At 39.5% G+C, this 12,886-nt stretch overlaps 1 protein-coding gene across 4 annotated transcripts in view; it reads left to right on the top strand.

The window, feature by feature from the left end:
* CC2D2A (coiled-coil and C2 domain containing 2A) overlaps window positions 1–12,886 on the top strand; it is a 122,442-nt gene that overhangs the window by 40,640 nt on the left and 68,916 nt on the right. For all 4 annotated transcript variants that reach the window (XM_069493995.1, XM_069493996.1, XM_069493997.1 and 1 more), the window contains 3 exons: window positions 237–368; window positions 7,859–8,068; window positions 9,026–9,132. In XM_069493995.1, coding sequence (XP_069350096.1) covers window positions 237–368; window positions 7,859–8,068; window positions 9,026–9,132 — 449 coding nt within the window. The remainder of the gene's footprint in view (window positions 1–236; window positions 369–7,858; window positions 8,069–9,025; window positions 9,133–12,886) is intronic.

Raw genomic sequence — 12,886 nt, 5'->3', positions numbered from 1 at the left:
GCTTTTTCTTAAACTTTTGGGGGGGCTAGGGACTATCTCTTAAATTAGTTGTGGGGGGTGATAGTGAAAACTTGATTTCTGATGGAAATAGAGAATTTTAAAGTTCAATCGGGGTGGGGAGAGTACATGAAATGTATAGGTTGACAGAGAATTTTCCTACGGATGTTGTTTGTTGTGTAAACCACTTTCTGTCCAATTAGAAGAAAATCTTGCTCTTCCTTCTCCTTGATCCACAGGGGAGAGGGTGGTTTGGAGACGATGGCAGGATCCTAGCCCTGCCAAACCCCATCAAGCCGTTTCCTTCAAGGCCGCCAGTGTTAACGCAGGAGCAAAGCATCACGTCAGAACTCGAAACGTTGTATAAAAAGGTAGACACTCTCCCCTTTCCATTTCTAATATATGAAATTGAAAGTTCTGTGCTTTTTGAATAGCTTGAGGTGATGATTTATAACATTCTACTTTAATTTTTTTTTAATAATTCACTATCTTACACAAAAAGAACAAACAGCAGGCATATTATGTAAGGGCAGGTCTAACTTTGCTCATTTAATCCCTTCTTAAACCAGCATAAGTTCCCTAGCCAGAAAGGACTGAGTCAGCATCTTCCTTTGCACACCCAGGTTGGCTGCCCTTATTTTTCTTCTTTTCCCCTCTCTTTTCTCTTCTGTCGTCTCACATTTGCTGCAGGACTATTTCCCACTTGCCGTCTCTTTATTATATAACTGAAGATTTGCTATCCTTGCAAATCCTTTTTACTGTATTTTCCTAAGCTCTGGTACCAAGCTGCCTGATTTGAGTTCTTTACCACTCATTGGGTGAACTTGCGTTTCAACCTCTCTGTGCCTCGATTTCTTCAGGATAACAGTGTCGACCTAGGATTGCTGTGCAGATTGAATGCGATAATTCGTAACTGCTGGCTGTCACTGCATAGAGTTGCTTGCCCTCGTATTTATATCCCTCCTGCTTTCCTGGGACCACCTCCTTCAGAAACTCATGTTATTTTAACTTTGTAATATTTCAATACTGATAAAGTAAAACAGAATGAGGGGGCAAAGCAGGGTGCCGAGCAGAGAAGACACAGGCTCGAGGCAGAGGCTCAGTGGAGTCAGGCTGCCCTACTGACTAATTAGTTCGTGGCTTTGGGCGGGTCCCCTTTCCTCTCTGGACCTGCTTCCTTAATTGAAAAATAGGAATAATTATAATACTCTTCTCTACTTCATAGGGTCATTGTGAGTATTGAGATGATATCTGAGTAAGCCGTTTTCAAAAATCATAGATTTCTATAAAGTTATTGCAGACAAGCATTAATGAATGGCTACTTTGTACAGAAATGTGATCCTGGGAGTAGATTTATAAGACAAGCATAAACATAAGCCCCAGCCCCTGAAGGATTTATTATCTACTTGGTTACATGACAAAGACACATGATATAATTAGTGATCATGACAGTATCAACTTGTTCATATATCAAATAACCCATCAGTCTGTATCTTCATCCATCCATTCATTTCAGCATAAAACACAGATATAATGAAGCACTAAATGGTAGGTTAAAATTAGAAAACAGAAGAGTAATTAATATGGACTGTAGGGTATGAGGGAGCCAATTAATCTGATCTGTCTCCTGTAAAAGTTCTAAACCAACTTGGAAATACACTGGAGTCAGAGAGGGTTGCAGATACCCCTTGCGTAAGGGCAAGACAAGAGGGCAGAATGGCTCTTGTTCCTAAGAGCAGGTGGGTTTCCTGCTTCATCTTCTGTGAATTATGTTCCCCATCTGTAAACAAGCTGAGCGGCTGCACTGCTCTGATGAGTGCCAAGGAGACCACAAGAGCTGGTGAGCAAGCTCTCCTTGGAGACAGCCAAGATAGGACAGCCAGAGGCCACCACTCAACAATGTCTGGTAGAGAACCTGGATGAAGGATCTTGGGCTCCCGTTGACTCTCCCTTGGGAAGCAGCCAGTGGGAATGAGAGAGTGGCTAGAAGAGGACAGAGGGTTTCTCTCCAATTCTTTTGAGAAGAGAGATCTTCCTACCTTATGGGCAGAAACAGGGAATTCAAGAAAGAGAACAGTTCCACTGAAAGGGGCTTGTCATAAAGTATCACAGAGCAAGAGAAGTCAAAGAAGAAAGAAGTCCAAAGAGGCTGTAGTCTTCCAACAGCATTTCTTAGAGGGCTGGGCTTTCAACATAGCAAAGTATGAAGAATGAATTAGACTGCATAAGGAAGAAGCAAAAGGGTTTAAATTATTGACAGAGAAGATATTATACCTATCTCTTTGTTCTTCCATCACAGGTTACCTACTTGCTATGTTTATTGTTGACTTGTATACCTCAATTTTTTAATGTGATTATGCAACCTTCCAGTGATTCAAAACACAATGCTTTTCTTTCAGAATTAATATTTTTACAACTTTATTTATTTATTTTAACGTTTACCTACATTTACTCAGGTCTGATGCTAAAACCTGTGTTTTTCCACTATTCCATGCAATAGGCTTGCCTTTAACAAAAAGTTTTAAACACATGCAGGCTATCTTTTCAGTCTCATGTCCAAACAGACCTTCCATACAGAAGTCTTTGACACGATGCTGGAGCAGAGAAATAGATCAACATGCAGAGATTGTTTGGTTCATGGATGGTTAATCCATTTTCTTTCTCCCTTCCCAGGCTATGCTGAGAGTGACTTAGGGGCCAGGACTGAATTATAGTCCTCTTCTCAACTCTAGCACTTTGCTAGGTGCCTGGCACACAGAAGCACCTCAAAAAAAGTACAAACCGAATATCATTAAAATGATTTTGCTGAGCGTATTTAGAAGAAATTTCTACTACTCTCTTTGAGTCAGCTGTCTCTCCTGCAAAAGAGTAGCTTTCTTTAGAGCCTGGCTTAATCCTGGTATCCAAATGATAGGAAACCAAGTCAGAGTGTCAAAGCATGAGTGGGCAATTCCCTGGCTCGTTAACAAAGCCTTGATGGATTTATGTCTCACAGTTCTCAGGCCTGATGCTAACTCAGCCCAGTAGGATTAACCTAAGCCAATCCCCCATTACAATCAAGCCCGGTTCTTCCTTGGTTAGAAATACTAGACTCAACTCAAATGATGGATTCTATCCCCTCCTATTAGATAATTTAAGAGTTTTATTTAGAAGGGAGTTGATATTCAGCCCTACTTTTTAAAATTCTTAATTACAGAGAGAAAAAAGTATTTTTTAAAAGTGAAATATTCTGTTGTTTCTAAATTGAGAAGAGATCATGAAAGATAGAGAAAGGTAAAAAGAGATTAGATATCATACAAAGAAAAAAGTTAAACCTCAAATGAGAAAGAATGCAATTTAGTACATCTTAAGAAGGAAGAAATTCAAAACTAAAAAATAAAAATGCCACATGGGATATTTGTGGGTAAAACATAAACAGTGTAAAATGAATTTCCTCCCCGTACCCCATTTCTTTTTTCATTTCTTTATTTTTTATTCTTTCCATTCTTATGAAAGTCTACTGTATTCTTAGTTGTGCCAAACTATGGGAAGACAGAGGTAGCAACATTCAAACTTGGCCTTAGAGAGACTTTGTGCCCTGGGTGGGAATATAGAAGTGGAATCGGGTATTAAAGCCCCTGTGCTTCATAGGAGCCCCCCTTCTAGGAACCTTGTGGTTCTGAGGAAAGTGTCGTGATTCCAACCTCCTTGGTAGTGAACTAGATAAAATCATCACTTTCCCCCTCCACTGTTCTCACCGGTTTTTCATAGAAGCTTTGTTCACCCACTGTGTTCTAAGCACTGCACTACCCAGGACTCTTTCTGTTGCAAGTGACAGAAAGCCAATGCAAACTAGCTTAAGCAAAGGGGGAACTTGGTGGCTTACAAAACTAGAAAGGATCTGAGAATGAATCACAAAATTGAAGGAGGAGCTTCAGAACACAGGGCCTTAGGGGCTGGGACCAGGGATTCGATGCCAGCAGGCTCTCTCTCCACCTCTTCTCTCTAGTCCTCCTTGAATGTTTTTTTTTTTTTTTTTTAATTTTTTATTTATTTATTTTTTTGAGACAGAGTTTTATTCTGTTGCCCAGGCTAGAGTGCCATGGCGTCAGCCCACCTCACAGAAACCTCAAACTCCTGGGCTCAAGCAATCCTGCCTCAGGTTCCCGAGTAGCTGGGACTACAGGCATGCACCATCATGCCTGGCTAATTTTTTCAATATATATTTTTAGCTGTCCAAATCATTTCTTTCTATTTTGTAGTAGAGCCAGGGTCTCACTCTTGCTCAGGCTGGTCTCGAACTCCTGACCTTGAGCGATCCTCCCGCCTCGACCTCCCAGAGTGCTAGGAATACAGGCATGAGCCACTGTGCCCGGCACTCCTTGAATGTTGATGGGCCTCATTCTCTCCTGTTGCAGGCAGGCCAGAATTGTCCACATATTAGGGGACATGACCCTTTATAGCCTATGCTTTAAGACTCCAGAGGGAAAAGGGATCATATTTTTCCACCTATTTCACGTTATCGATACCAAAAATGAATACTATTCAGTTGTTAAGTAGATAACGTACCCACCCCTCATGTCCAGGAGACATGGCATGTTCCCAGAAAACAGGAAATTAGAAAGCTTCCCAGGGAAGACAAGAATAATGGCTATAGAATCTATCTTGGGTTCTGTGCTGGACTCAAGCTTTGTTGCTATTGTTTTTCCAGGACAAGTGTAGAAACTTGTGTTTTAATCTCACCAATGATTATTATATTTCTGTATAATTTTTAATTTTTTCCTCACTTGGTACGTATCTTTGCACATGCTGAGAACGTCAATAATCCATACTCATCGCCTCTTACAGTTTTGGTTTTCAGTTTCACTTGAAGAATCAAATCAATTTCAAAATTTAAATATGTTCTATAAATATTATCTCTCCTAGACAGAAATTACTGATACTATTTTAATGATAGTTCTCAACATTCAAGAAGGGAAAACAGATACAACCCCCCCCCCAAAAAAAAAACACAAAAAGGGAACTAGGAATCTTTCTTCCTAACAGGAAGACAGCTGGGTCTTTTGATCAGTTTAGCCCAGTGACTACCAGGTATCCTGGAAGACTTTTGTACTTGATCGAGCTGAGCTTAAGGTAGAGATCACCAGTAATGATTGGAAAATGAGCTAATGCAGATTTGGGGAAGGAAATGCAAAGTACTTTTGATCTGAATAACATTACAAGTATATAGAAGCATTCTACCAACGTTACTTACTAATACCAAAAAAGTACAAGAAGGAACCTGAGAGCCACACCCTGAGTGATCTCATAACTCTGAAACCCTTTGGCAAGAAGAAAGGTGAGGCAAGAATTAGCAGTTGCAAAGCAATTAGAGAGAAATGTTCCATTGTCTATGGACTGATGTTTAGTTGTACATCTTTGTGAGGTGGAAATTTTTAATTAATACAGGTAATATAAGTTGTCATAACATACAGAATGGCCACATGCAGATTAAATACTTCTAGCAATAATACAGTTTATAATTCAATACTTCAATGACAGAGAAAAGAAATGCCTCTCCATTGCTGGAGTCTGAAGTATAAGGATATTAATGATCAGAACTGGCCTCTCAAAGACCACACAGGGCACAGGACTTTAATAAGATACAAAAAATCAGAGGAAAATGATCCATGTAGGAGTGGTCTTTCCTCCTGTAAATCCAAGTGAAGATTCTTGGGAGAAATTTTTGCTACTGTTTTCATGATTGTTCTAAACATATAAGAAAGGAAAACAGATACAAGAAAAAGAAAGATAAGGAACTAGGAGTCTTTCTCCCTAATAAAAAAGGAGTTGGGGTCCTTTGAGTGGTCTAGCCTAATGACTACCAGGAATCCTGGAAATTTTTTATACTTGCTTGAGCTGAGCTTAAGATGGAGACTGCCAGCAGTTATTGGAATATGGGATGATGTAGGTTTGGGAAGCAGATTTAGGAAATAATGCATATTTTGGAAAGTGCTGAAATATAGTTAACCTATTCCTATTCAAGCCTAAAATATTTGTAAACACATCCCATTTTACAAGGGCATTTTTTAAATAGAAAATCTGTAGATCTTCTCATCAAAGATAGCCTGAATGTTATTTTATAGGATAAAATTGATCTTTTATTATTACAAATGTATATTAGAGCCCTACAGAAAACCATAAGTCCTAAATATATATTAACAGTCTACTAATCCAGGGGGGAAAAGATATAAAATTGAATGGCTAAAATGAAATAAACTCATATATTCTTACCTATGAAAACTAGTACAAAGCAGGCAACAGCACAACACTATGACAAATTAACTGGTAAATGAAGACTCATATCCATGGGCTCTACTGTAAATGCAAATATTGGTCACCATTTTGATGACTAGTGGTAACTGAAAATCAGCTCACAGTATAAAACAAATAGGAATACATTTCTGTATGGATATGCATGTATACACGCACATGCATACATTCACAATATATACCTCCTCTTCTCTGTTTTTAGTCTGATAGGGAATAATGTTAGCTAGAATCTCCTCTTCTGGGTTTCTGTACCACTCTTGGCATGTTCCAGGCTTAACACTTGTAGATCCTAGGGCTGTCTTTCCCTCTAAATTCATTGCTGCTTGAAGACAGGCTCTACTACACTGTAGACATCCATTAATCTTCGTTGAATAAATGAGGTGACATACGTGAAATGCTTGATATGATGCTTAGTGATCTACAAAATGCTAATTGAATCTTTGTCCTCAGCCTCCCATTTGTACAGATGGAAAAAGAGGCCCAGAGACATAGAGTGACTGGCCAAAGATTTCAGAGCAAGTTCAAGGTAGACCCAGGGCTAGAATCCAAGCCTTCTGGCCTAAATCCAGCATCTTTACCATGCAAAAGAATTAAATGAAGAGATTACTGAATATGTTACCCACAATTTAAGAGGAATCAAGGCTTTAATTCTGATTAGAGTTTTTACAACTTCCATGTAACCTCATAATTTGTTAACAATACATTTGTACCACATGATCTTATATTATCATTTTCCAGATAAAATAAATGGCTTCCAAAGCTCATCTCTGCAAAAGGAAAGGATTGAGTGACCTGTCTCAAACCACCACTTCCTGACTCTAGTCAGGCTTTATAATGAGGAGAGAAAATAAAGACACAAAATCAGAGATATCTCCTCTCTACCTTTGAGCTCCCCAGCCACAATAGCAGTAGTGATCAAGGAAGATTAGCTTGAAGATTTTGCGAAAGAAAAACAGAAATCTATCTGATACACTATATAGCAAACAATCCCAGAATCCCCACTGGAAAGTTCCCTTTCTGTTTTCCACACACTCATTTGCACTCCGCTTCCTCTGTTATCTTGCATTCCACCTTCCTTCCTCCCCAGGTAAAATGGGTGCCACCATGGAGCTCGGTTAAGTAAAAGCTAGTCTCTTGTTGCTGTCTACAAAATAAAGATTTCTCCACGTTTTAAAAATTTCATTACACAAGAGTATATCTATGATCCAAATGATCATCAGTTTGAACTAGAATCTATGCTTTTCTCATTAAAAGAATTCAAGGTCACCAGCTACAAAACCCAAGATTCCAAGAAACAGGATCGTCTACACGAAAAACATCAGAACTATGACTTGGAAGAGTAATGAAACCAAAAAGATGTAGAAAAGCAAGATTGAGGTGGTTTGTTTTCTCACTCCTGGTCTTTCATTTTCCTTTTCAAGTATTCAAAAAAGAGCAGGCCCCTAAATCCTGCAAACAGGTAATCAAGCATCTTCCATCCGACTCGACCATTTTCCCACTGCGGATTAGAACATCATTATCTAGTAAGTGCTTTAACTATATTCCATCCACACTCTGCTCTCTTTCACAGGCAGTAAACTATGTCCACCGTAGTCAGCATATGATTGGATCTGGAGACCCTTCTGGAAATTTCCAGCTAGACATTGATATTTCAGGGTTAATCTTCACTCATCATCCCTGTTTTAGCCGAGAGCATGTTTTGGCAGCCAAGCTGGCCCAGTTATACGATCAGTACCTTGCAAGACACCAGAGAAACAAGGCAAAGTTTCTTACTGATAAGGTATATATGAGCTCTTCCATGCTTACTGTTGGTGGGGTTGGTTCTTCTAATGAGCCCAGAACAATGAAAATACTTTCTAACAGCAAAATGTTCATGTCCCTCATTCATGTGTTCCCTCTGTCTAGGATGAGTGATACATTGTCCTACCTAGAGACAAAAAGGAGGATAGAGTTGGTGTACACTTAAAACATAACTTGCTTTAAAGAGAAAGATTTAGGTAAACAGCACGAGTGATCACACCTACCAGAAGTAGGTATTAGATGGAAGATACATGGCTATTACTTGCTTATGTGATCTCAGATCCTGAGACCATTGGTGGCTTGAGAATCCTTCTGACGTTGGAGACATTTTCATTTTCATATGTATTTTCCCACAGTGTGGCACCTAAACACAAGTCACTTGCTTCAACTAATGCTCAAAGAAATGGCTATCCAGTTTGAATTTATTTCCAACATGACATTATCCCACGGGATTTTCATGGATCATTTTTGACTATAGGCAGCTTTGGTCTCGTGCCCCAACTTTAGAACCTCACTGCCCAAGTAAGAGATAACTTCACAATACCTCCTTTTGTGAGTCTTTAATTTTATGATTTCTTTGTATCACAGGAATAGCATTGTATGTGCAGGACCCAGAAAGACCCAGTGTTAGCTTTACAAGAAAACTTGTTTCTAAGACACACACATAAAAGTAATATTTGTCATAAGAGGCTTGATTATCTGGGCTACAGAACTAAGATAGACATACACTATTCTTTATTATTCCAGTTTTTTAAAGAACAGATAAAACATTCTCTGTTACAGTTCATTTTGATGAAAGTTAGAGACAGCTGGTTGCTTGAACATCCATTCACAGACTGCTGGCAGCATTTTGCCTGGAAGTGGGTAGGTCTACTCACCTTGCTTGCAGTAGGCAATAGAGTTTCTAACTCAAAACTTGTATCCGTATCTTTTTAAGCTTCAAGCTCTAAGAAATGCCATTCAGACTGGCCTTAATCCAGAGAAACCTCATCAGTCTCTTGATATGATCCAGAAAACCATCAATGAGTATAAATCTGAAATTCGGTGAGTAAAGTTTATAATTGTAACTACTGCTTTTCTCCCTCTGTTAGATATGCACTTGTTTAGAGTTTATTTTTCCAGATAGCTTCTAAATGCACTGAATGCATATGAAATTATGCCAAATAAAACAGTGAGATACATCCATCATATTAAAATTTGAAGTCTGATAATATGAATGAGGATGTGAGGAAATGGTCACTCTCATACTCTACAGGTATAAGCAAAAATTGCTACAACCACCACTTTAGAGAATAGCTTGGCCATAGACTGGTAAAGTATCGAAAATGCCTATCAGCGTGGACCCAGCAATTCTTGTTCGTATGTGTGTACTCTAAGGAGCTACATCTGCCTGTGCACATGGGGACGTGTGCAAGAATGAGCACAGCATTACCCAGAAAAGTAACACACCAGCAGCTTGGCATGGTGGCACATGCCTATCATCCCAGCTGCTTGGCAGGCCGAGGCAAGAGGATCACTTGAGCCCAGGAGTTTGAGACCAGCCTGGGCAACATAGTGAGACTCCATTTCAAAAACAACAAAGTAAGACACTAGAAATAACCCAATAGCAGAATGAACCCATCTTGGTATCTTACAGTGGACATCCATACCGTAGTTAAAATGACTGAATTAGATTTGTAGGTGTCAATATAGATGAATCTGGAAAACAATGTTGAATGAAAAAAATCCAGTTGTAAGAGGATACTCACTGTATGATATGCTTCATAAAACCTAAAGAACACCTCAAACAATACTCATTTGTTGTGGGTACACACGTGTGCTTCAGACAGGAAAAGCACGCGCCCGCTTATTCCTCCTGGGAGAGAAGGACAGGGATGGAATGCGGGAAGTCTTCAAATATAACCAAAGCACTTCACTAAAAAACTCTTGAGTAACTGAGACAAAATGTCCACAGGTGTCATATTATTTATCTGTATTTTTCTGTTTCTTTGAATTATTCATATTTTAAAGATTCAAAAATTAAAACCCTGATTATTGCCAAACAGGAAGGAAAAGTGTAATGTAGAGTGTGAAAATCACCTAAAGTCCCATCCCTCGGGGAAAATAATGGTTAACACTTTTTTGCTAGTTCTTCCATACGCATACAGGCATACATGCATACACATACACATTTACACACATAGATGTGCTCATGTATATATATTTTATTTTCTTAGAGGGATCATATATTGCATATACCATTCTGTAACTTGCTTTTTTATGTACAATGCATCTTAGACCTCTTCCTATTATAGTACACCTAGGTCTATATCATTAGTTTATACAATCCCCAATTGATAGGCATTTGTATTATTCCGATGTTTTATTATTTAAATCATACTGTAATTAAAATTTCCTAAATATGTATATGTGTGTGTATATATATATTTGTGTACATGTATGAGTATTTCCACAGAATAAATTCTTAGAGTAGGAAATTATAAATCAATGAGCATCAAAATATGCTTTTCTTCTTACAATTCTAGCCATGAGTTGGAAATTCTTCCAGCAAAGTGGACATTAGTGAAGTTTGTAGACTGTAATTGCAAAAGTATGAAGACTGTTTAAAAATGACAAAATTTTTATGTTAAAAGGAAAACACTGTAGCCTCCTTGTGAAAATAATTTTTATTTTAGCATGCATTGGGTAAGAAAAAGGTAACAAAAAGCTGTTCTGAAAGCAATTACGGTTCGATGTGAAATCGTATTTATTAATCACTATTTGAAAACCAGAACTCTATGTGAGGCCTACAGACAAGCCCAGTAGACTCATCGCAATACTTCTGCTGCCCCTGGAGATGAAACCTCTGATATTCATCATTTATGACCCAGTAAAAGAGGGGATTTCAGTCCTTTACTGACTTTTCACTAGGTGGTAAAACAGTTTCTAGGCAGACGATCTGTTCCTGTATGTCTCACCCTGCAGACCCACTTCCTCAACGCCCCCTGGGATCTGATCCGCTGCCTCCGAGGACCCCCACCCCGATTATCTGCTGAGCCCTCGGCTGGTGCAGTTAACCTGGGCCAGCACTGCTTTAAGCACTTCCCATTTTATCTTCCATAACAGTATCCTGACCACACAGCTTGTCCTCTGAACTGGAACCAGGATATATAAGGAAAGAAACACAGGTGTTCATGCAATACAGGGAAACACTTTAACCCTCTCCTGGGATCTTCACCCTCAGATATGCTCGATCTTGAGCAAATAAAAGTTCTATGACCCCAGATGCTCATCCAACTATCACTTTCTATTTCCTTTCACAGCCAAACCTCTTGCTATTCAGACTGTCTCCACTCCCTCCCGTCTCCAATCCACCCTGTCTCACTTCCATGCTCACCTTTCCTCTGAAGCAGATCTCACCCCGGCCCCTGAAACCTCCACATAACTAAGTGGAATAGAAGCTCTGACCCCTCTGAGCTCTGGATGCCGGCGCCATCCCCACGTGTTGCCTGTCGAGACATTGTCATTCCTTCATCTCCATACGCCACCCTCTCCTGGATGTCCTCATCCCTCACCAGCTGCCTGTCCTCATCATCCTTTGCCTAATCTTCCTCCTCTGCCCAGCTTATAAATATTCAGAATTCCTCAGATGTTGTTCTTTCCTTAACCATTTTGATGAATCCACTTCTGTAGTTTTAGATATTATCTAGATGCCAGTGGCTGTCAGTTTCATCTCTGAGCTAAATGTTGAGTCGGTACTCCAGACCACATCAACATTGGGCTTCAGAAAAGTGTTCCCAACTCCCTAATCAAAATTGGCTTCCCCTCTCCCCCTGCAGCTCTGGTCACAATTGCAAATTAAATATTTTTGTGATTCCCTGCTTCTTTAGCTCATATGTCAAATTTTTCTTCCTAAGGCCCCTTTCTAGCATTTCTGGGAAAATATTTTGCTAGGTACTAAAAAGGGAAGTAACAAATACATCAGAAAGCTTGAAGGTGTCGTGTAACTCAGTAAAATAATTTTATATTGCAATTCTTAAAACTGAGGCAGGGGAGATAGCGGCTAAAGTCATAAGAGAAGAAGAGACCACCTGATAGTGACAGGTAACATTTGTGGGCCATTTACCAAGTACCAGGCAAGGTTCTAAGCACAGTATGTGGATTAGTGGATTATCTCATTTACTTCTCCCAGCAACCCGGTGAAGTCGGTTCTCTAGCATCCTTATTGTACAGAAGCAGCCTGGAAAGGGAAAGTGTCTTGCACAAGTCCAGCTAGAAAAAGATAGAGCCAGGCTTCAAATTTGGGTAATCTGGCTCCAACAACTGCACCCTTAACCACGGTGCTTGACTGTCCCTCGAGGAGAATGTTTCTTATTCTAGTTTGTCACTTGTTTTTCTAAGGACTTCAGAGAGTCCTGCACCTTGGCTGCCCAGCCTTTAACCAGCTGTCATTTTTTGCCATCTTCCTTTTCCACAAGACCAGTTGATGGATTAGAAACCTAGACCTCCTTGCTTCTCTGTACCATCTGTACAGACTAAGTCATCTAAGTACAACCTCCAGACTCAGCCCTTCCTTCTGGAGGTAGGAGGGGCTAATTTGTGAAATGCTGCCTCCTTGGATTCTCGTGGTGCTCTCTTAGACAAATCTCGCACTGTGTTATGTCATTTATGTATGTGCCTGTCCTCTAAGCTAAAGATGAACTCCATAAGGACAGAGACACCTCCTATCTCCTAGACACTTCTGAATGCCTTGGAATGACATATTAGTACTTGTCCAAAAAGTAAATGATTATCTCATAATTAATTAATTAATTAATAG

The sequence above is a fragment of the Eulemur rufifrons genome, chromosome 19, assembly GCF_041146395.1.
Source record: "Eulemur rufifrons isolate Redbay chromosome 19, OSU_ERuf_1, whole genome shotgun sequence".
In the NCBI taxonomy this organism is placed as follows: Eukaryota; Metazoa; Chordata; class Mammalia; order Primates; family Lemuridae; genus Eulemur; species Eulemur rufifrons.
This window is presented reverse-complemented; position numbering and strand designations above follow the sequence as displayed.